The 25,127-nt window shown below is 41.5% G+C and overlaps 1 protein-coding gene across 1 annotated transcript in view; it reads left to right on the forward strand.

The window, feature by feature from the left end:
* GLIS1 (GLIS family zinc finger 1) overlaps positions 1–21,885 on the forward strand; it is a 117,287-nt gene extending 95,402 nt beyond the window's left edge. Inside the window, exons 9-11 of the mRNA XM_026853871.1 lie at positions 10,132–10,316; positions 17,527–17,694; positions 21,255–21,885. Coding sequence (XP_026709672.1) covers positions 10,132–10,316; positions 17,527–17,694; positions 21,255–21,391 — 490 coding nt within the window. The 3' untranslated portion in view covers positions 21,392–21,885. The remainder of the gene's footprint in view (positions 1–10,131; positions 10,317–17,526; positions 17,695–21,254) is intronic.
* Positions 21,886–25,127: the final 3,242 nt, after the last annotated feature.

Consider the following 25,127-nt stretch of genomic DNA (forward strand, 5'->3'; position numbering starts at 1 on the left):
GGACGGTGATGTGCCTCCAAGGGAAAGGAAAGTTAAACTGTTTTTTTTATATTCCTGTGGTAATATAACTCATTTCTGCTCTGTAAACACAACGGTAAATGAAGAACTAGTGGGATTAAGACATCTGTGATGTCCATAGGTGATGATTAATGAGAACCAAAACCAGTAAAAGAAATGGGGGAGATTCTTTTCAATACGTTATGCTATGTTCTTGAACTGCCAGAATCCAGGCCAGGCAGGAAAATACATTTGTATACTTTAAGAGAGAATTAGGTGCCTTAACTACTTATGTGTAATTTGTATTAATCTTTATGTTTGTGAGCTCACATAAATAAATGGACTGGGAACTGGCATGTTGCTAGAATCTTTGTGGGAAAACAACTTTTACTCTCTAGGAGTACTCTGGAGAACTAAATACCTACACAGTTTTTATAACAGTTCCTAGGACCAAGGAGATACATCACTCATTCATTGTGGATTCCACAGGAGAATACTCTTCATTTATAATAGAATACACAAGTCAGTGTTTTAGTCTTTCTTTCAAAAGCACTAAAACCAATAACAAGAAACAGATATCTCTGACAGCTGAAAACATTTTCAATGGAGGAAGCCAAGAACCCATCATAATTTATCTCAGTGTTATGGATCTGAGCACGCAAAAGGGGCATCAGTACATCTGTCCAAAGAAAGAACAATGTACAGGTGCGGAGCTGAGGTTCATGTAACAAAGAAAATCAGTAATTAAAAGCATCTGGTTTCAAATCCCAGGTCATTCATCTCATTGTAGAAAATGTGATCAGAATTCATTTATAATCATGTCCAGATAGGCTTATACAGTTTTTCCCCCCTTAAAGCAAAATTAGCATAGGCTTACTTCAACGCTACATGGCTAAGAATAAGTTAGTGCTTGATCATGGGGTAAAATATTGTTTGGCCATCAGCAGAAATAGGTGGGCATGTATTTCATTTGTTTCTAAAAGGGCTGGATTGACATGCATTAGAGAGACTTCTTCAGTGCATCTCAAAGTAAGCACGGTGTTGTCTGCCTAGAAGAGACGCTGTGAGCAAAACTGTCTTAGAGTAGGAAATAAGAGCGTTACAGGAGAAGGTAGGAGGTTAAAGGAGTTGGTCAAAGTAACTGAGAAAGCATTTAAGATGGATTCAACCACAGCTCTTCTGCATTATATTAATGATTTTAGCCATTACTGGGTTTATCTGTATTTAAATGTACGTTTAACATATGTAAAGCTGATTTTTTTTTTCAAATTTTGTTTTGCTTTTTAAGTGAAAGTTCTGCAGTTAGATGTAAACCATATACACCAAACACTATCATGTTATAACTAATGCTTAAGTTAACATCTCCCACTATTGGGTATAGTGCCTTTTAGACTGTGAATTTAAAGAAAGCAGACATTAGCTACCTGTACAGAATCTTCCTGCACCTGGAAGGCTCTTGCTGCATACTTGCCAGAGAATAATGACCTCAAATGACTAAAATAAGGCAGATCAGTCAAGCATGTAGTCCATGCTGGATAATATTGAGTAGACAATATCTGTGTTTGATTGCATGTCTTTGTAACTGACTTCCTGGCAATCACTTGAACCTAAGGCAGTGTTCTTTATTTAAATATGTTTTCATATTTCTTTGACCACATTAATAAGGATTTTTTAAAAACTTTTGAAATGTATTTTCCTGCTAGGTTGTTAGCAAGAATAAGTTTTCAAATTTCCCTTACGTGTAGTGGCTTCCACTGTAGTGATTCATCAGCTTCGTTTCAAAGACTTTTGAACAAACCTTGCTAAATAAAAATGTCTTTTAGATCAGCACAGCTCCTATAATGATGGCTATGATTAACTCCTCTGCAGAAATTGCACATACCAGGTCAGAACAATTGTAGCGATATTAATTTAACACAGAAAAAAATGTGTTTGCGTATATGTGTGAGTTTGTGTAGGTAATGAAATGCGTTACAAAATACTGAGTTATGTTTTGCACCCAACTGAGACTTGCCTGTGTATGCGTTAGAAAAGAGTGGGAGTGTTTCAGTAAGTCGCTCTGTACCTGCACAGAGGGCCCACACAGAAAGCCTTTGAGTGTGCCAGGGAAGGACTCCTTTGGCTCCTGTGCAATTCTGAACCCAAAGCTCTTTTCATATCACTGTTATTGGTGTTATTAAAAAGCAATGAAATGACCTAAGACTTCGGTCACATTAAGGGTCCCATGGATGGTGTTCTCCACAACGTTCATGAAGCCCCTCTTACTCCTCGTAGCTAACTGGCTCCTGCACTCTTTGTACGGGCACTTGTTGACACTGGTCAGAGTGTGTGTGAGTGAAGGTGAAGAACTGGATTCAAGTAATCCAAGGCAGTATTCTGAATGAAAAACAGTATCTTGTATTCACCTAGAAGCTAGGAAGAGGCTGACATTGCCTCAGTCCTACTTTAAAGATGTTACACACAGAGGTGTGTCACACGCTGCGTTAGTAGCAGAGCCAGGGACAGAGCCAGAGTCTCTCAGGAGCAGACACCTACTCAAGCTGGTCACAAACAGAGCGAGAAAAGAAAAACAGAAACACAGTGTCGTGTATTGCAGTCATGGGGCAGAGACTGAGGCTTTGTTGGAAGGGCAGTGTGTCACAGTCCAGTAACTTGTTTGCTCGTTGTTTATAGAACAGGGTAATAAAATGCAATGATGCCCAGCAAGGTGATCTGCATTGAAGGATTTATTATATATCAGGGAGAGGGGGGGAAGAGGAGAAAGGAGGAAAGAGGGAGAGAACGAAAAGATTCCTTGCATTCCAGAAACGTAGCCAGAGGCACCTGGCAGTGATTAGTGCAAAGGTTCACCAAACTTCAGATAGAGTCCTTCTTAAAAAAAAAAAAAAAAAAAAAAAAGTAGGAAAAAAGTGAACAGTATAACTGTTTCCTGAGCATGTGCTGACAGAAATTCCCGTAGGGCAAGACCCAGAACAGAAACACGTGGCAAGAGATTGGGCGCTATCCAGAGACCAGATTAGCAGAGCTTTACACATCATTTTTAATATTATGGGAAGAGATGAAAATCAGTGTTAATTTTTTTTTCCATAAAAAAAAAAAATAATCTCCTGGTCCTGGAACTGAATTGGACTTTCTCACAATATAAGTAACTATAATGCTTGGGGGAGAGATTTTATGAATGAAATGGTTGGCATGCTGGATTTTATGGTAGAACCTGGTTTCGTGGAAAATCTCAGGTTTTGTAATTAGCTGCCATACTGTATGAGTCACAAGATAAAGCATGGAGCTTCTTTGTTTTGTGCTTCTTACTCTGGTGCTTAATTATATACTTTTCTTCACATTAATAAGAGTTAAACATAATTCTAAAAGTCAAGATTGTTTGATACGGTGATAGGCTATGAATGAGAACTGTATTATGGAATGGTAATAATAACCCAAAACATACAAAAAAATTATTTGAGATAAAGGACAGATGTTTTTCAGTCTGGATTTGGTCTTGTTTCCACTGAACTCAATAGGATATGGGTTGAGATTCTTTGTCTAGCTGAGGAATCTGCCAATCAAGCCATCACATCATAAAAAACCCCCAAAACCCAGACAGTTTTCATATTGGAAACATCCCTATCTTAGATATTTCTGTTTTGCGGTTACACTTCATTCCCACTTACTCTTCAAGAATCTTAGTTTGAATTTATTTTCATTATTTTTCAATTTTCAATTGCATTCAGTATTTAATAATTAGTATATTGCGTGTAGTTTTTGGCAGTCAAGCAATGATAAACTACATCATGAAAAAGCTCATCTTAAACCAGCTCAGACTCTGGCTTTACAATTTCTTACTCTGTGTTCATTTGTCCAGGAGCTGCAACTGGACAAAGACTGGGTAAATTGAAGTGTAAATCTATTTCTTACTCAGACTAAATATTGCGGATGAATATAGAAAACACCCATCTAGGCGTCTTGACAGACAGCTCAGAAAAATCAGTGTTGATTTGTATCTATTTTCTGGTTCTTTATATTGCAATAATATTGGAACAAGACATTTGGTGTGCATATAGGGTGTGAAAATACGCACATTTTTATACACTACTGCCTATTTTGGGAGGCTGAAAGTGACAAATAATTCTAAGGCAAGGTAACGGTAGTTGTAGCCTATTAGATGTCTTTTCTGTAGATCACTACTAGCTCATGGCATTCCTAGATAGTTTCCTCACATAGGCCTTACCTACAATTTAATATGGACTTTCACCACCCAGAATACATTGCTAAAACATGATCACAAGAAAATTTGTGTCAAAGTCTTACTGGGATTTCTGTCTGAGATTCCTAATGTATGCACTTTATGAAATGAGAAGACAGATCACTTTTAATTTTCTTTTTTAAAAAGTCCTTCCGTTAAGACTGAGATTTCTGAGCTTTGCCATTGATGTGAGTGACAAGTGCTTTGCACTAGAGGTGAGGAATTGGCTTGTTGTCTGTCTAACACTTGGTTTAATGACTCTTGTGGGGTAGTGTCCCATCTGGCTTGAAGAGCTGCCGGAAGGGCTGGGAAGCCGAGTGCTTTAAGACAGTGTTTAGCATGGTGCAGAAATGTGCACAGTGTCACAGACAAGGTGTGTTATCGAGTTAGAATCAGTTCTTCCCATAGTTTTCTGTCATTTGTGTGGATGAAGGTATTACATAAAGAAGATTTTTCTGATTAGTCCTTTTACTTAATTGTCTACTGATGCATCCTCAGGAGAGGAATGCATTAGCTTTGCAATAGTACCTGAAATCATAGGTCCCTCAAGACTAGCATTATGTCTTCAGCGCCATCCTACACATGGTGCTTCAAAAGGAATTTAAAAAAAACCCACAATACCTGGTCAATCATACAAAGTTATATGATGAGTGAAGAGAGAGGAGAATTCCTCTCTGCCTCCTTGGGTGATCAGTTTACATCCTGAAGCACAAGATTTGATTACCCCTCACTTAGCATGGAAATGTTGGTTTTGGCCATTAAATTATTCAGTCTCTTTTTAAAAAACTTAAGTATTTTGTTTGATTCTGTGACTTCCTGTGGCTATGAATGCCACAGGCCAGGCCATGCTGTGTGAGCAAAATGTTCCTTTTGTTCTAAGCCGACCTTCTTCTCTCTGTGGTGCATGCCCTGTTGCTCCCGCGTCTTGGACAGGGTGGAGAGGAGGCTGGCTCCTCCATTGCACCCTTGTAATCCGAAAAAATGCATTTCAGTTCTCTTCTTTCAGTGGCATGCTTCTAGTTTTGGCGGTTTTACTTTGTAAGAAAACCCTGTCTTACTATTCTAGTATACCTTCAGCTGTTTTTAACTCTCACAATAACTTAATGCTTCAAAACTGAACTGGTTTTACCTCTGTAATATATGGTCATTAATAAGTAGATTCTTACTGCATCCAACTGTGTTGTTCCTTTTCTGTTATTATCACTGCTCAAGAAGATTGCACGTGATTCCTCCAAGGCTGCTGTTTCCAGAAGATACTACTGTAAGTTCAAAACAAGCCAACACGTGTAAGGAACGTAGCCTGTTTTGGTGCATACCTCTCTGTATGACAGAGATTGAGAAGAACCTACTCTCATTAGGTCTGAAGTCACCAAAATGAATCTTCAGGTGAAAAAGCTTTCCTACTTGCATCATATATTACATACAGCAAAGTTTCTAGCAATAGCAGTTTCATCAGTAGGATGACTGGAAATCTGCTGGATTCAGAGAGTAACTTCATTAGTGTGTGTAGCAGATAATGGCTAGGAACAAGGTAGAGGTGTGGCTAACAGGCTACCTTTCACATAAGGGACATACAGTTTCTGATAATGGATTAGCAAAAGCCTTGAAGTGGGTTAATTTGTTGTTTGAATTACTAAGTGTTTTCCCATCAAGCATCCTTGTAAGACAGGGTAGACTGTTACCAACAGACAGACTACATCAAGAGTGCAAGCAATCTGTCAGAACTGTTGTTAGCTTTGTCACAAGGTTAGGGAGGTAGCAAAAAGATTTATGTTCCTGAACAGGAATACTTCGTATAGCTCGGAGCCCTCAAATTTAATCAATTAAAGAAGGATAAGGATTTTTTTTACATTTGTGTGAGAGTATTTATTTTTATATCTCTCTATATTGCTATATATAGGCACAGATATATATTAAAAAGCCCCCAAAGGACCTGCAAATTAACTGAATTCTTCAAGTTAGAATTAAAGTAAAATATATGGTGTATATTTATTATTAATGTGTAAACCAAAGCAAACTGTGGTTGTAGTACAGTATTAACAGGAAATGTTCAGGCTATTAATTATTGAAATGTATATGCCTGAACTACTGCCTGGGAATTCTCAGTGTATTCAGCTGAGTGTTTCTTCTTCCAAACACAAGGCATCTCCTTTTAAGCTCTTTTCTGTGGCTAATGCATTATCTATTTAATTTGTATAATGATTCCTCCTCTCTTTTAACAACCTGAGTATCACAGCAACCTAATTAGTAGACAAATATTCGGGAGAGGATTAAAAACATGGCACTGGGAACTGGACAGTTAGCTGATGAAAAAACTCTCCTTGAGCGTGCCAGAGCACATTCACACATGCATACACACACACAAAATAATATTTTAGGGACCAGCTTGAGCTGTAGGCGTGATGGATATTTTAAGGACACAAGTCCCCATGTTGGCCACTTGTGCTAATATAGCCAGATTTTTCTGCTGGGCAAAGCTCTTTCCTAGCTAAAAAAGGTGCCTTAATTTATGGGAAACATGTTCAGTTCCCAGTTTGGGAGAGACTGAGCAGAGTGTAATAGATTTTCTTGTGATCTGCTCAACTGTATGAAACTCTCATCACGCAGAGGAGGATGGTCCAGCGTTACAGGGAGCTCTCAGGGTTTCAGCTCTCAAGCTCTGATGCAGTAAGCAGACGACTGGGTGCCCGCAGAGAGCTGCGTTTGCTCAGCTCCAGCACGGTGACAGCAGTGCTAAGCAGGAGCAGGGACCTGGCGTTTCAAAGGCTTCGAGGCACAAACGCTATCATAACCGTTAAGCTCCCGCGCAGGAAAAACAGGAATGCGAAAGAGCAGGAATGGGGAGAAGCGCTGCTTTAAAAATAACAATAAAAACTTTTACATTCTTCTCGCATGGTTAAGATTTAAATAGCCTCTGGGAGTAGTTAAACTGGGTAGGGAAGATGGGATTTTCAGTATTCCCACAGCTGGACACCTTAAACGTACCATTTTTGGTTGACACGCAACATATTTGCATAGAATTTAAAAATGTGATTACTCGACCATCCTAACAAAGCACTCGACAGAGAGCAGCCCGGCAGGCCTCTATGGGGTGCTTCATTTCCCAGCAGTAGCCAGGACAAGACATTTCAAGAGAAGGCAGAAGAAACCCAACACAGGCAGTTGCAGAGCCCTCGCTCACCAGAAGTATTTTCCTCCCTCATTCAGAGTGGTTTCTGGCTCATCCAGGACTTGGGAGTTTTTAGTACATCTTTTGTTTCTCTTTTAAATGTGTGTGTGGTCATTATCCATATAAATGTCACTACCGTGATCTTTTTTAGCTATTATCTTTCCAATGAAAACAACTGCAGTCTTTTTAATCTCCTTTCAGATAGAAGCATTTCCAGGCTTCTCATAGTGTTTCTGGCATGTGGAGGACGATGTCTCCGTGTGTGCTGGTTGAAGGGGCTGGTGACCCTTCCGTAATTTGTGGTTGGGCTTCACCAGCACTCGCTTACAGCTCAGAAGAGACCGTAGCAAAGGCTTTTCTCTAGGTCCCAGCAGATAATGTCAGCCCCATCTTCACGCAACAGTTCACTACAGACACACATTTGAGAGCTTTTGCAGAAGATACGACTTGTAGCTGGGTTGTGTGACAGCTCATTTGTGTTAAAACTATTTCTCTACCGAGACCTTTGAGGAAAACCTGCAGCCACTGGGAGCTGACCTTAGCGTTTAGCTCCTTCTTAGCAAATAAACTCGGTATTTTTTTCCCAACCATCTGCTCCTCAAGCAGTTCGGACTCCAAAGAGCATTTTCTGTCTCTGAGCTGAAGAGGGCACAGGTGGCCCCTGCATTCCCCACGTCCTTTTTTAGCACCTCTGCAGCCCCCAGCCTTTACCCTTGGATGGGGCAATGGCCATCCCAGCTGCGGTGCTGAGCTCTCTTCAACGTTAAACAAAATAAAAAATATTTTTTTTCTTTGCATGTTGGCTCTTAGAACTCGACTTTGGTCCTCTTTATTTTATGTATTGCTGGTCTTGGTGGTGGTGGTTGTATTTTTCTCACAAAAAAATTATTTTCCAGTCCTTATGTATTTGGCTTGAAAATATCCTTGCCTTCACCCATTTAACAATACTTGTTTAATTCTTCAGTTTAGTTTGGGGATATTTGGAGTCTCTGTGGTTTGTATTATATGCCTTATTTTCCTACTTTGGGAGATGAAATTACTTCAGCATAGGATGGGCTTTGACTGGTTGATTTATTTAAGCCCCTTTTAATAAAGTGTCACTGTGACAGCTTTTGGCAGTGTTCCTCTGCCTCTCATGTTAAATTTGATTAAGCTGTTGTCACCATTAATTCACAGTTCATCTATATTTACCTCTTGAGCGCTCCCATGTAGTGCTGAGCCCTAAGTCAAGCATAGCCTCGCTCCCCAAGTTTAATCCTAACTGCTCCAAGAAGCAGTCATGTAAACTAGTGAGGAACTGCTATTGTAAATCATGGTTTATGGTATTTGAATGGCTTGTGCAGTGGTAGAGAAAGACACCAGTGATAGATTTAATTTAGTTTTTAGTTGATTCTTTGTACACCTACAACGGTTTGTGCTCAATATTTTTTTCCCGGCTAGGTGACATGTATTATAACCTGCAGGGATATTTTTATTTCTACACCTCAGGACCTGTAGCTGTGAAGTTTCAGCAGCATGGCTCTCAAACAGATAGGGTTTTTTTTTCTGGTGTCTGAAGGTTCTAGTGCTGCTCAAAGAGCTGCTTCTTATGTTTAGCAGAAGCTTCAGAGGCAGCAGAGAGTATACGGTGAACATATACAGTCCACGCAGCTTGCACATTTGATGATGTAACGCTGGGCTATGGAGCAAAGGCCATTTGTCACAGCTACTGTAGGAGGGTAAGAGATCCGACTTCAGCTTATTTACTCAGTTATAGGGTTAGTTTAATGCGGCTCTGAAAGAGGCTTGTACATGAATGGCCAGGGGTTTGGTCCCATCTTCTGCACCATGCCATCCTTCTGGCTGTAAATGGCCAAGAGACAGTTCTCTGACAAAGGGTTCATCCCTTCTGGGCCGGCTGCTGTACCGGCCCTTGGTGGAGCAGTCGTGTAGGGGCAGGGAAGAAGCACTGAAGCTTCTCTGCTCCACCGGTGGCAGAAGACATGAGGGGACTTGATGGAAGTGGGTTAATGAGGCTGCTCCTCAACTGCTCCGGCTCCCCGTGGGAGTGTTGGGTCGGGGTCTGTTCCCTGAGCAGGACTGCCCCAGTGCTGGCCCGAGTCCCAGATGTCCAGGGGCAATTTTCCATCTCTCAGGTACAACTTCTCACTCTTCCACTGAGCAGTGTCACCACAAGCAAACACTTCTTCAGGCTTTTTCTTTGAAAGGACAGTACCATCTGTTGCAGTTAAAGCTGTATTTCTAAGTCTAAAAAATCCTACATGAGGAATAACTAATGCTTTTCTTTGTCTTGGCTGCAGCTTGGGTGTAAAGCTTTACCCTGTTACAGCTACAAAGGCACTTAAACAATTTACTCGCATTTGCTCACCCTAACTACATTTTCCACTTCTGTTTTCCGGACATGTATCTCAGCTTATGAAATTTTAAATTAAAACTGAGCTGTGTTTAAGTTGCTGACTGAAGAGTGGTGCCATTTTGATCCTGTCGCTAGGGCTCGTACAGAAAGTCAGTGTAAAGGAACAGCAATCCTCTTCTAACTCCCTTTCCTCCTGATGAATACCTGAAAGCAGCACTGCTTTTTTATCTCTTTTTTCCAACATAATTTTTATCTGCAAAATAGATGTTTCTATAGTTTGGCTGTTGTGGAAATAGGGCTTTTCAAGTATTTCATTTTCCCATATTGTGATGTGATATATGAAGTTTTTCTGTATTTTTTTTTTTCTAGGCTTGCTCCCAACATAATCTCTCCACTTGTCAGCCCCCTGAAAGCATTAGTTCCACCTTCCCTACTGCAGAAACACGGCTCTCCGTCATCACACAGCCAGTCACCAAATGGGCAGCAATTTTCTGGAATACCCAATAAACCATATCCTCAATTTCAAAACCAGTCTGTACAGCAGGGATCTCAAGGTAACTCTTGCATCTATTTTTTTGTTTTGGTTTGGTTTTGGTTTTGAACTTTCCTAATTCCTAGTTGGGGAGAAAGACTTTATTTCAGTTTTTGCATTTTTGGCCAATACTGTCTTATTAAGGAAGTGACGGCATTTCAAGGGGAACTCCGATTTTTAAAGTGGCTTGATACACATACTGAGCAAAATTTTCAGACCAGTTCATGCTGTGATATGTTATCATAACAGGGAAAGCTATCACAACAACAGATTGATTGCATTTATTCAGGTTTTTCAGTAGATGGCTACTAGTTATGCACCTCACTGACTGGTCATCCAGCCTTCTGTCAGCTTGGATACAGTGATCCTGCTGAAGGAAGAGCCACCTAGTCCCAAAATAGAATCATGGAATAGCATCACAGGATGGTTTGGGTTGGAAGAGACCTTAAAGATCACCCAGTCCCACCCCCCTGCCATGGGCAGGGACACCTTCCACTAGCCCAGGTTGCCCAAAGCCCTGTCCAACCTGGCCTTGAACCCTTCCAGGGAGGGGGCAGCCACAGCTTCTCTGGGCAGCCTGTGCCAGTGTCTCACCCCCCTCACAGGGGAGAATTTCTTCCTTAGATCTGATCTAAATCTGCCCTCTTGCAGTTTAAAACCATTACCCCTCATCCTATCCCTACACCCCCTGATGATGAGTCCCTCCCCCCTTTCCCGCAGCCCCTTTCAGCCCTGGGAGGCCGCTCTAAGGTCTCCCTGGAGCCTTCTCTTCTCCAGCTGAACCCCCCGACTCTCTCATGGTTGTAGCACACCTTGGCAATATACACTGATAGTGATGCACTAGACATGAGTTTAGACAAAGAAACAATATTTTGCTCTGTTATTTGGAAGATTGGCATCTGTATTATTTTAAATAATAATACAAATGCACTCCACAGCTATAGAGTGCCAGTGTGATTTGAGGACAGGCATGGGAGCAGCTAAGCGGCCATCCCACTGCTTAATTTAAAACATTTTTGTTCGGAATTACCCAGCCATTTTAATCGGGAGCTTATTTACCTATTCTGGAGTTCTGCTGTGGGAACTAATTAATGTTTCTGCAATTTTTAAGGTATAAATTAGGAAGAGATATTATTATCACAGATTCTTCCAGTAACAGGAGCTTGCATATTTAAGAAATAAGTTATATAATCCAGCTGGTATGCTGCTTAAGTGTGGGGAATATTCACGATAAAGAAGTGTGCAGGACATCTGCCTGGTTGCAAGTATAACCAAGCATATCAGTTTATAGAGGCAGATAATCAGCATTTTGAAACTCATTTCACATCCGTACTGTCATTTGTTTAAGGTCATTTTCGGCTGACGAAGTATCACGTGGTCATTTTAGCAGTGGGCAAAATAGGAGGTTTGCTTTCTCTCAATATATGCTAAAGCTAGGTCTGAAACACAGGAGTTGAACACAAACCCAGTGAGCAATTCACACAGGGGTTCAGGATCCCAACAGTTCCTCTGCCCTTCGTTCTCTGAGGAGTATTTTTGCTCCTTGGTTGGACTTAGTCTGAAAAGTTAAAGCGTATTATATTAAATGATTTGTTCTGAAGGAAAAACTAACTCAACCTGATGCTCAACAGATTATTCAATTTGAAAAGATTAACTCTGTAAGGGAAAAGTGGCAGATTTATGATAGCATATAATGATATATGATTATGTTACTATAATGAGCTAAATAACTACAAACCACAAGAGGAAAGTTTAGCAGCTCATTACTATGGCAGAAACAAATGCATAGACAGAACAAGTTTTGAACCACTTAAATAAATTGACTTTATTCCTTAAGAAAACCACATTTCCTTTTGAATGAATTGTTGCTTTCTAAGTGTTATGTCATGTGGTTTTGAAAAAGCAATAATTTTCTACTTTGGCCAAATGTTGAAGTATTATTATAAATTCATTATGGAAATGGTCATTCAAAAATCAATTTTGATTAGCAGCCTTTGAAATCAATTATCTGTAACCTGTAAACTTAGCTGGAATTGCTCTACGTCGGGTTTTTTTTGCATCTCGGTTCATTAACACTACATTTTTTTAATGGAATCTGTAGTATTTTGGGAGTTTGAAATTTTTGCTGGAAAAAGGAACACTATCTAAGGCTAGCTGTAGAACTAGGCATCCGTACAGAAGCACGTAAACATCGTGGATCTGAAATTTGTAGAAGACAGCAAGCGTCGTTAGGCTGGTAGCAGAAATATCAATAATGAAATAATAAGCTGACATTATTTATATGTTTAAGCTCAGTTGTAGTAAGATCACATGGAAATTATTACATGCTGAAAGAATTTGGCAGGCAACGGAGTTATTTATACCTGACGTGATTTCTTGTCAGAAATTTTATGGAATTTGAAAAGCTGAGATTTATTTGCGCATACATGTAAATGACATAGCATAACAAGATGGCATTTAATAGACATATTCCAATTATTTGCTCATTACATCATTCATTTTAACGCTGCTTGAAGTTTTCTAGGCCGTGCCTTAGAGAAACAGAGGCAGCCAGTGCACTGTGTGAAGTGGCTAACTGCAGCTTTTCTGTCACAAATTATTTCAAAGCAAAATTTTAACTAAATGTTATGTTTGGAACTCGGTTTATTCCTTTATTAACTGCTATATTTCTACATCTACTGTACATAAAACATTTAATAGTGATCATTTAAGCTGACAGGACATTTAGTAAATTCCTCACTTGAAAATTAAGCTCAGAAAATTTTTGATTTAAATCAAAACTGAAGGAAAACCTGAAATCCATGTGGAAAAAAAAATATTGGTGAAGCTCTTGTGGCCAAATTGGTACAACACTTTTGCTCTCCTAGAAGGAGCAGGGATGTTTGCACCAGACAAGCCTTCTTGCTTACTTCATATTTTAACCACTGAAAGGAAGTCTATTTTAAGAATGTGTAAAAAATGCTCCATCTTTAGTTTACCCTAATCAACCATATGTGGTTGTTAATTGAACCATTGGTTATGGGATTTTAATCATACCTTAATTTCTAATATTTTCTGTGTAAGGCTTTTCTAAAAATCTAAAGGAACAACAACTAAATGGCATGAACCAAAAGCACCTTTGTTTCGTAATGCACATTTTAAAAATGTATAAAAGCAGTAAAGCTCTGACTTGTATTGCACATGCAAATCAAACATCGTGTTGCCTGCAAGCAACAAGTTTCATTTCCTGTGGTTGTGTAAAATGAATGAAACCTCATCTGGCAAGAGCACCCGGTGTTACAAAAGTCCTTGTGGTTGCTTTAACTCACATGGCCTTTCCATCTCTTATCTAATTACTTTGGTTTTCGGGAACACTTAGCATTTAAACAAGCTGGAAATTTTCCCTTTTTAATAATGTAAAAGATGCGTGAGGCTTGGATCCTTTGGAACAGACTGACTGGCCTCTTGAGCCAACCTATCTGGTACCAGAAAAACCTCCCTGATTGTGCTTCTGAAGCAGTGGGTGGGGGTATAGAAAGTATATAAAAAGTCATGAAGAAAATCTTACTGACATAGCAACTCACTGGTCCTGCGGTCCTTCAAACCGGAGGCGGCAATTTCAGCCAGTCCAAGACTCATTTCCACTTTCCAAGATTCGCATTCATCTGCCTGCATTCTGAAATACAGCTTTTAATACTGCAAGCGCGATTCTTCCTCCCCAAGTGTCATTTCATGCCCGGTTTAAGTGCAGGGAAGATCACCAGATTCTTCCTATACATCCTGGCAGTGGAACTGCAGCTCAGGCTCACCAGCTCCAAGTGCAGTTCTTGCGTTTCAGGTGTAAGGCCAGAGTTCTCCTGAACAAACTGCTGCTGCTGTCGCTCCTCATGAAACCTCCATGCACTCGTGTGAGAGGTTATTCTGAAGATGAGAAATACAAGTGCTTTCTGACAAGTCTCCAACCAGGCAGTACCTGTCTGCTCCAAGATCCCTGCACAAGGAATAAAGCAGGCGCTGCCTAACTCAGTGATTATCTTCCCAGTGCTCCCGTCTACGCAGAAGAGCTCTCTTGAGTCTCCACCTCTTGCTCACCTTTTGCAATTCCGAAAGCTGTCGCGAGTCTCTGTCTTTCTCCTTCACCTTTCATCCTCAAGGAAGCAGATACCAGCCTTTTACTCCACTCCCAGAGCCATCCCTTGTGCCGTTTTCCACACACATAGAATTCCTTCCAGAAAGCCTCTGTCGCTTTCTCATAGGGTCCCACTGTCTCATCATTTCTGTGAAGCTCATGAAGAAGGAAGCAAGCTTTCATCATACACCTTAGGTCAGAAGGGTTTAAAGTCCCATGTTTAGTGTCATGGTTTGTTTTACCTGAGCAGTGCTCCTGCTGCAGTCTTCCCCTTCCTCACTCCATCTTTTTTCGTTTCGTTTTTTAGTTTTTCTTCAGCTGTCTGCATTTGTCAGATCCGCAAGCCCATTGGAACAGGAATGGTGTATTTCTCTGTATTTTCTTTGGGAAGCACTTAGCAGAAATTTGCTCCTGGTGAATACAACAGTGCAGTAACAGCAGTGTTTTCCTACATCACATCTCGTCATTGGATCGTTCCAGTAACACTTTTTGCGGTGCCGTTTCAGATTATCACACTGATGCAGGGGGATAGATAATGCAATCCAAAGCAGAATTTGATTGCTTATGGCAGTACTTTTCCAGACTTCTGATTCTGAGGCAGTTCTCTGCCTCAGGTATTTTTTTCCTGAGCAGCTAGACAGTGTAACTTAAAACACTTCAAAACAAACCTTTACCCGTACGTCTTGAGAAAACCCTGGATCCAACTAGTTTCAATCCAGTTCTATCATGCTTGGCTGTTCTCTGATTTTCTAAGCCACTGTGCCAGCCCTGTAGATCATAAAGATACTTAATTGATTTAACAAAGGCAAGCTTAGGAGCATGATGAAAGGGCAGCAATTACAGAGACAGAGAAAATACACATCATGTCTTCCCTAGAAGTGATGTGTATAGCAGACATTCTGGAAAAGGTTCATTTTTTTTCTCTAGCAATGCATATAAGCGCTCTCTGCAAGCAGTTATACCTCATCTGAAGCCAAGTGTTTCTTTTTTTTTTTTTTCACTGTTCATCTCAAAAGGATATATTTTTAGAAGGCTTACAGCAGGGAGTTCATGTTGTGTAAACAGAAAAGTCCAGATAATTATCAAAAGCCAATCAATAAAGCCCTGTACCTAAAACCACATCAGAAGATGGCTTTGCTACCTCTCATAAGAGCTCTTTGGTTTTTTGAGCCAGACTCTCCAGGCAGTAAATAGAGGTGTCTGTCTATTTATTTCACGGAAGGACATGCATCATTTAATACTCGGCTTTCCAAATTTCTGGGCCTTCTACATAGCAGCAAATATTAACAGCTCTGGTACAATGTGCATAGTGTCCTTATCTAATATAGTCATCCATTAGTACTTCACCAATCATGGATATAAACAATTTAGGTATTTTGTGGTGGAGGTTCTCAAGGAATGAATCATCTAATCCTTGCGGATGCTGCCAAAACTCATATTAAACTGTGAAACTTCAGAGCAAATCTTTCACCGCTTGATGAGTTCATCGCATTTCTACTAAAGAATTGCCTCACTTACCCTTATTTATTACCACCTTAGAAAACATGACCAAAATGAACAGACGGAGCCTGAGCTTTGCCTGATACTATCTAACTTGGTCAAACTTTAGTAGTAAAGGGAAAATGTAGAAAAAGGAGATCTTTCTTAACAGGGAAAAGCTTATACACTGCATGATTTGTAGGGGACAAACTCCACCCTGCACAGCACCCAGGCACTCTGGTGACAGGCACGGGGATTTCATTTCTAAACAAACAGACTGAATAGCTGCACAGCTGGCCCAGCAAGTCGGGTCTCCCACTGATGAGTGGAGCTGTGCTGACTTGCTATCAGCTGAAGATCAGGTTGTGTCTGTGTTTGCCTGAACTACCTGGAGCTGTGGCCGTAGTTCCTTAGGAAATGTGTCAGTCTGAGGGAAGAAAGACAACAGCTCCATATTTTTTCTGGCAATTAGAGGAAAATCTTGTTGGAACATTCTACCGAACTTTAAGCCTGACTTGGTTGACTTCAGCCGCATGTAAGGGAAGGAGCACCATTTCAGAAGGTAGGAAATTAATATGAATGTGCAGTTGGTGTGCAGTGCACCTGGAATTATTATTGAGCCAGGAGGAGGGAAGAGAATTGAATCAGGCCATAGTTGGTGTAAATCTTGTGGCATGCTTTGAGGTCATCTTTATGGGAGCAAATAACATTTTCTTTTAGGATGTTGGCACAAACTTGTAAGTTGTAAAATTCCTTCCTCGGCAATTAATTTGTCCTTTACTGTTAAATAGCTTCTTTTGTTGCGTATAACTTAGTCATAACTTCTGCAGGCAAAAACCAAACTGCTGGTCCACTGGTAATACAATACTTTAGAAAAAAAGCAGGACTTAAAGAAATTTAGGGTATGTGGAGGACAAAAGTCAAACATGCCCCAAAAGCAGAAAGGCAGCCAGAGACCATACAGATTTATCTCGGCACTTTTCAGAAGCAAGAAGAGCTTCTAGCTGAACTCAGAGTCTTCACCTGACATCCATCTGGAGTCAGTCCTGCACCTCCAGTTCAATTCTACTTGCAGACTGTGGCTCCCTGTGTTCAGTGAAAGGGGTTTCATTTGAAATAAGAGCAGTCTGAGAAAGGAGAGGTTTGAGGTACTCCTAAAGGTATTGCAGAGAAATAGCGCTGTCTCCAGCAGTGCATAACGCACACTGGATGGGGAAAGAATTTACTCGTCGGAAAACAAAGCACTGCTATTCATTTAAATATTTCATTTTTGTATTTAAATTAAAAGTAATTCGTTATAGACACATGCCCTTAGGAGCTGAGCACACTGGACCTGATCCAGTTGAGTGCTTAAAACTTAGCTTTGAACACAAGCGGGCTGTTGACTGTTTTCAGCTGACCTGTTGCTTGAAATGAAGCACATCCTTGAGATTTTTGCTTGATGGGGATCGCAGTCCACAGCACCTTGTGGGACCGAGTCTGATGTAGCTTTGTATTATTACACCTTATAGAATAGCATGATCATTTTTCCATAGTTAAAACTGAGGAACTAAAACCCCTCACAATAGTAATGAAATACTGTGACAGAAATGGAGCTAATACCATTGCAGTAGTGTTAAAATGTGTGTGCAATATCTGTTTTCAGGTTACCAAGGCAGCTTTCACTCAATACAAAACTGTTTCCACTATGGAGACTGCTACAGAACAATGGACCAGTCTGTCACCAGTGATGTGCTCACAGGGGAATCCCATTGCTTTAATCCTCTGAGACAGAATGGCTATCACATACTCAATGCACCTTTAGCTTCAACAGGTAATTTATTCCGCCTATAAAGAATTATCCGTGTATTATTTTTAGCAGGAGGGGAAAAGAACACATTTTATAGTCAATGTTATTACAAAAATATCTCTGCATAAAAAACTCAGTCACTGAAATTCATTTGCATCTATAAAAATCCCAGAAGGAAAGGAAATCTGCTTTGTATTTGACCGATGGGCAAATTCTCCTTTTGTTCTGCTGGATGTCATAGGCAACACACACCTTCAGGAGAGCTGACAAACAAGACATTTCTCACATCTATTGTGTGGGCTATTCACTGTACATCTCTTCAGGCATGCTTAGGCAGGCTTTTAGAATCAGATCAGAGTTAAGAAGATAGTTAACACAACTGAAGAAAATAGCAGCAGCAGGGACTTCCTGTCCATCGAAGAATAAAAAGATGGTTTAGTTTCCCAATACTGACATTTACAAAATGGAAAAGCTTTGATAAATGCAGCTAAAAATATTAGTATCTTTTTGTTTGGGGATTCCGTGGTGTTTGTGCTGTTGCACATTCATGGCAATTGTATTTTCTCATCTAACTAAGTATTTGCATAATCTAAAATTTGCAACGTTATTATAGATAGATTGCTATGATGCTTCAATATTTAAGCATTCATTACTATAAAGCATTTTTTCTAATTTTAAAACCACAATTAAGAATTGCCGGAATTACTGAAATCAGACAAAACGTTGAGTGTTGTCAGAGCCATGAAACACTACCAGTTACTGCAGCGTTTATTTATGGATCTCCAAGAAATTTTTCTTCATGTCTGAATTCAGGAGAGCATCTCAGTTAAGGACGATACTGAAAACATATGTTTAAATGCTTTTTGAAATGGGGCCTGAGTCAGACCACAAAATTAGAGTTGACTTTCCTGTTTGTTTTGTATTAAAGGAGACTCTGTTCAGAGAGAGCGTGCATGCATTTGCCTGCTGTTCCATACAAGAAAGTGTATGCATCAGTAACAAACACAAGGGAAAAGTTTAAGATGAAGTTTCAACTTCAACTTTGAATTCTTTTGGGTTATTCATAAGTTTGATGTTACTAAAACATAGTTTTTTAATGTTAACATCAAATTTCAAGTTTAGATTGACAGCCTGCAATATTTAAAGAACAGACTAAATAAACTTTCCAAAAGAAATTGTAGGAGCAAAGAATAATACTATGGCAAGACACCAACTTCAACAACAGTTGATTTTTCTGTCTGGGCCTAAACTATTATGAAATGTTTCTGTGTAATATTTTTGTTTTTAGGGTGGTTATTGAGGTATGCTAATACTTAAAAGGCTGAAACATAAATATATATGAAATATATAAATCTTATCTCATCTTTTTGTGTGTAAAATAGAACCATTCAGGTTTGCAAGATTCTTCAAGGCTATGCATTAATTTTTTTTAGGCTTTTATAGCACCATTAATATTAAATGAGATCTCATCTCACAGGAATGCCAAATGTGACTGGCAAACAGCTGTTCCATGAATCACATTAACAGTCAATAAATTTTTATTTTCTGTTCAGGACTTGGGATAGTTTACTCTATCTGGAATCTAATAATGATTTCTGGGGTGTATGCTTATCTTGGGTTTTGTCCATCTGTGGTTGTGTATCCACCCTGTATACAGGCTCATCAAATAGAAATTAGCATAACATAAACACTTGCAAAACATATCAAAATACTGGTCACTCCACTTGGAGCGACACAGCACAGGGCAGATAAACAGGCCAAGTTCGTCTTCCAGGGACTTTGGACATATGCTACATGCCAGATTTCTGCAGACAGCAGAATTTGACCTGTAAACTAACAGTAAATTAATACGTCATAGGAAAATGCAGAAATGTAAATAAATGGAGAATTTGGTCTCAAATAATAAAAACATACCTAATAGTAAAGTACCTATAATTAAGTTCTAAGGGCTGAGCCGACGGTTCTTTCTGAACTCGGGACTGGCTGTTTTGAGACTGCAGGATCTGTCAGTACTGCTGGTGGGGTGGTGCCACACAGCCTGGGGGCCTCGGTTAAGCCTGGTGCAGAGCCATACGTAGACAATCTTGCCCACAGAGTTAGGCAGGCGGAAGAGATGAGAGAAAGGCTAAAGAGAAGAAAGTCATCTCCCAATGGCTCCAGAGAGCTCCTCCACCTGGCAGAGAATGGAGCCAGGTCCCAGTGCTTTAACCATGAGGATCAGCCATCCACACATTGACTTGCAGTTCACATGAGTGTGATTTCTAAGAGATTTATTTTCTACATCAGGCACTTAGTTCACAGGCGTGTTCTGAACTAGGAGAATCTTCTTCCACGTGTTGCCTCAGGTGACTTCATGCCACTGCTGCTGATGATTAAAATTGTGGTAGGTGGGTTCTGTGGGCTGGGCACAGGGGTCACAACCTTGCACTGAAGCTCACACAGACACTTTTCTGAAGACCCGACCCAAATCAGGTGGTACAGGATAAACCAGAATGCATGTGTTAAAGGATAAACGTAAGGGGTCAGTGTTTCACACTGTAGTTGTAGGGGAGGGGATAGTGGGGTGGGTTAAAAAACTGATCACATGGAGAAGGCTTAGGCAGTTGCCCAGCCCCAAGGCAGACAGGAGGGCCACGGGGCAGGTAGGAGGGTCTGGCTGGTGTGAGGAGAAGTACGGGCACGGGGACAGATACAGAAAGGGGAAAGGCAGGGCAAGGGGTGAACACAGCAGGGGGGAAGTGAGGAAAGAGCTGGACTGCAGTAAAATTAATATATGTGTGTAAGCCTTCACCAGCCAGTTGCAAGAGCAGGTTATAGTGGGGCATAACAAGAAATTTTCATGTCCTTTGGGGTAGGCAATAAACTTTTTGCTCCAGACTCCCTGGCACTCCAGCACCTGGTAGCAGGCAAACCTGTTCCTTTCCCCAGGGATGCACAGCTGAGGGAGGCTTGCAACAGCTGTGCAAGTTTTGCATTATAAAAGGAGAAAGATAGAGAAATTCCTCTCTACCATAGTGGCTTTCTGGGAGCCTGGCAAGCACCAGCCAGCTTGGTCAGGTGAGGAGCCGGCGGCATGATGGGCTTTGGTGGGCTGAGGACAATGTGGGGCACAGCTCCTTCCACGTGTCCTGTGAGCCCGACCTGGCTCAGACACGCTGCCACAGTATGTGTGGGTCCAGTACATGTAGGAAGAGCAGCTGGGAGACACATGGAACATAAGTGCTATTAAAAGGAAAAACACACAAAACAAGAGGACTGCATCACTTACTCGGAACCTTGCCCACTCATTGTTTTGACATCCTATTCAGATAATGACTGTAAAGTCCCAAGAGAGTCATACTCTGATACTTGCACTTGCAGATGCGTAGCTTTCCGCAGAAATGAATGGGAGCTTCATCTACTATGACACAAATGCCCATGGAGGTTAGTTTGTGTATCTCCTGGGTAAGGCTTTGATGGTAAACCCTATTGTCTTTTCATTAACACTGTGCTGTAGTGTATAATCCCAGGCCTCGAAACTATGCTTCCTCCCTTATATGTACTGTGGTACTAAATCCCGTCCGTACAACTTGTCATGCTTTCAGGCTATGATGCAATCTCTGAAGCACAGTGTGTAGCTGAAGACATGGTCTCCAACGGAACTGATGAAAATGGATTCTTCCAAAACGGCGCCTTTGATCACTGCTTGAATCACATTCCTTCCATCTATACAGATACCTAAGAGCAGTGCTGACCTTGTTTCCTTTATTATACCTATAACTGTGTATGTAATACAAAGGTGTTGTTCAAGTACTTTTATTTAGTCTGTATCCCTATATGTGCTCATTTAAATAAACACCTCACATTTACCAAACCATTTTATACATGAATAGTCTGTATAAGATAATATTGGAACCTGTTCCTTTGCTGTGGCACTTTGAAATTCATGCTTTAAGGGAATGAGGAGCATTTCAAGCAGCTTGTTTTGTAAGTTCTCTCAGTAAAGTGTAAATGTAAGTTATATAATAAACTTGTAAAGAAGGGTTTTTTTCCTGAAAAGTATGTTTCAGTTTGAGAATGTTGTTCCCTTTAACCAGTTTTCATTTAACTCATTGGTCAATTCTTCTCCTTTTTTTTTTTTTCTTTGTTTTTAACTAAAAGGATTTTTTTAATCACAGACCTCATGTATATAAAGATCTTCATTTGCTCAGCTGGTTTTATATTTTCAGTTTTACAAGAAAGCATTAAAAACTGGAAAAAAGTGTACTGTCATTTCTTAACATCATCGGTCTGCTTGATAAATCCTAATATTACATTCTTAAAATGCCTGAGAGTGACCTAAACAAAGCAGTGACATTGCAGTAACTGTGAAATTAAAGCAGCCCAGGTGTATATGAAGAAAACCAAGGGGCCTGCAGACTTTCAGTGAAAGGACCAGAAGCCTTTCAGCGTGGGGCAGCACCGGGGTCTGGCATCCCTGCACCGTCTCCCAGCCCTCCCGCTGCCCCTGCTGTGCTGGGTGCATCAGCACATGCAGCCGTCCCAGCAGTGCAGGGGAAAATTATGTGCAGCTGTGGTTGGCTTTTTGCCTCCACAAGTAAACGTACGGCCTCACTCCACGTGAGATCAGTGGAGCAGGGTGCCTGGTTTCTCCATTCACAAGACCCAGCAGCCCCTCTGAACTCTCCGCTTGGGGCTTAATAAGGCACCCTCAGAGCAATGTATGGTACCTGAAAAACTTTATTCTGTCTAATAAGCAATCCCCAACGTCAGGAAATGCTGCTGCGTGCAGAACCTGCTGTCCCACAGCCTCGTGTGAGGTGTAGCCTCACAAAGGAAGAAGAAAGGCTGACAGTTTGGGTTAAATGAAGATGTGCCACGTCCCTGGGAAGATAGCATCAACTTTGTTCTTGTACTATAACTGGAAACAAATGTCAATAAATGTGCTATCGGCCCTTGGCAGTGTCCAGCTGTGACTGGCTGTGCCTCCTGCGCCTGATGCCAGAGGGCTTGAGCTTGGCCACAGGTTAGAGCTCTTGTGAAAAAGCTGAAGGACATTTTTACAGCAGGTCCCAGAGCGAAGCTGCCAAAGGACACGATGCCCACACCAATGACAAGCCGTTCCCGCAGGGTGGGTCCCACACTACCACATCTGCAGCAGCAGAGGTGCCACCCCAGGCACACGGCAGCCCCAGGACACCATGCTGTGCCTGTCCGAGCCAGGGGTGCACCCCTGAAATGCTGCTGATGCCTGAGAAGTTTTTCACCACCGGGAAAATCTTCACAAGCACCATTCGCTAAAGGATGCCCAGATCGAGCATCAGTGGATTTCTGGCAAATATCCCTTCGTTTACAGCTCAGAGTTACCCAAGCTCACACTGGGTCGAAATCAGTCAGTGACTGAGGATGGTACTTTCTTTTTTTTTCCCTCTCTTCTCCCCATCACCAGGATCTGCTCAGCAGCAGTGTGCCCATGCAGTACTGTCAAGGACCTTCCCTCATGCCAGGTATGCCAGTGCCAAGCTCCATCTCTTCAGTTTTCGGGCCTGTAATCCAATTAGCTGCTCCCCAGAGAACAGCCTAAAACAAGAAGCAGCTGCTGGAAGATTTCTTGCCCCCTCTACCCCCAAAAGGACTGACAGAAAAATGTCAAGCACCTGGCTACAGCAAAATAGCAAGTTCTGCAGGAAAAAAAAAAAAAAAAGTTAAATTCAGAGGCATGTTAAGAAAATACCACATTTTGCAGATGCATAATGAGAATCCACAGAGCAGGCCCCAAGCTGAATGAGGCAAATTCTTTGGCAGCATTTGCAGAAGTGGCATTAGTGGGTCCACAGGACTGCAGTTCCCCTTACAGTCACAAAGTTATACAACCACAATGAATATATATATATATATATTTTAAAGCACAATTCGGTGGCAATGTGTGAACCCAGCAAAGTACAGGGGGAAAACACAGTAGCAGCATAAACTCGGAGGTCTCCAGTGCCCCAGCCACTCGGTGTGTTTATGTGCCCTCTGCAGCCCTACCAGGGGATACGGACTCCAACTCGGCACTTTCTGGATCTGGCAAACATCTTGTATGGAATCAGAAGGGTACGGTGAGGGTGTCCCACGCTTGCAGACAAGCCTTGAATGGCAACTCTCCTGGGGGACCAAGACCCTGCCCTCTGCAAGGGTGTCATCCCCAGAGGCCGGTCACCAGCCTGTGGCTGGTGGGTCCCTGCCTCTGCCGGGCACTTTGCGCAGAGGTGGAGCGGGAGGGAAACCCAGACAGGGCAGCAGGGGAAACTGCTGCAAAGGGGAGTGCTGAGCTGGCAGCTGAGAAGAGAGAGAAGAGACACAACAAAATGACACTGAAAGAGGACGGCCAGCAGTCAGTCTCAGTGACAGGCTTGGACCAACCTGCCCAGAAACGCGGGACACGGCTGAGGTCCATCACAGCACCGGGTGCCCCAGTCCCAGGACCCAGCAGTGCAGGGGTCTGCTCCTGCATGAGCATCGAGCACCCCGCTCCCACCGCACCTCGCCTCAGCCACAGCGGCCTCTGCATCACGGGGAGAACCCTGGATGCCACGCCACCGCAGCAGCACGTTTAGCTCCGCTCTGAGGCTGAGCGGGGCGAACCACAAAGCCTGCGTGGATGCGTTTTACTTGCTTCTCCAGGGCCTGGTTGCACCTTGTTAGTGTACATGAGGGTGCCTTGTATCCAATTTAACCTTCTGTCCTCAAGGAATTTGAATGAAACCTAGACATACAGGAAGTTTTACAGTTAGTCACTACCGAACGAGGTGCATGAAGTTATATGACCCCCCTCAAGATCTCTGGCTCTCAAGGATGCCCAGTCCCAGCTGCAAACCTGTTAATTGTGGCTGCCCTGCCTGGCCCAAGCAGTCCCTGGCAGCACTGACTCATCATTCCTCTCTTAGAATTAAAATGCATAAAGGCTCCAAATTGTGCTTTAAGCCTACGCACAGGGCTTTGCTTGAGATCACTGTCACATTTGTCTTTCTGTTCTGTTGCTTATCTACTCTGATGCACCAGAGTTTTGGGGTTTTTTGGTCTCAGACATAAGTGGCCAGAACTCTTTCCTAGAACATTAAACAAGGAGGCAGATAGCTTAACGGCCAAGCAGTAAAAACTTTAGAGATTTTGAAGGAGGACTGCTTAGAAAAAACATATCCAAAGCCCAACAAATCTGTAATGGCTGAGACAAAAGTCAAAATAATTCCTGTGCTTCAATTAGTTGGAGACATTCAAAGGAAATCGTGCCTTAAAAACATGATTAATCTCATTTCCTAAAAATTAAAGAAATCCTTCTAAAAATGACATTTTTTTCGTTAAAAATACAAACCAACCAAACCTAAACATATTTGATCAATTACAAAAATATTTATGTCACAACAACCAGGCTGTTCAAAACCACACAATGATTCACAAAGGTCTGGGAAACTTAAAGCATAGCAGCTGGAGTGATG

The sequence above is a fragment of the Athene cunicularia genome (genome assembly GCF_003259725.1).
Source record: "Athene cunicularia isolate RWA chromosome 8 unlocalized genomic scaffold, athCun1 chr8_part1, whole genome shotgun sequence".
Classification (NCBI taxonomy): domain Eukaryota; kingdom Metazoa; phylum Chordata; class Aves; order Strigiformes; family Strigidae; genus Athene; species Athene cunicularia.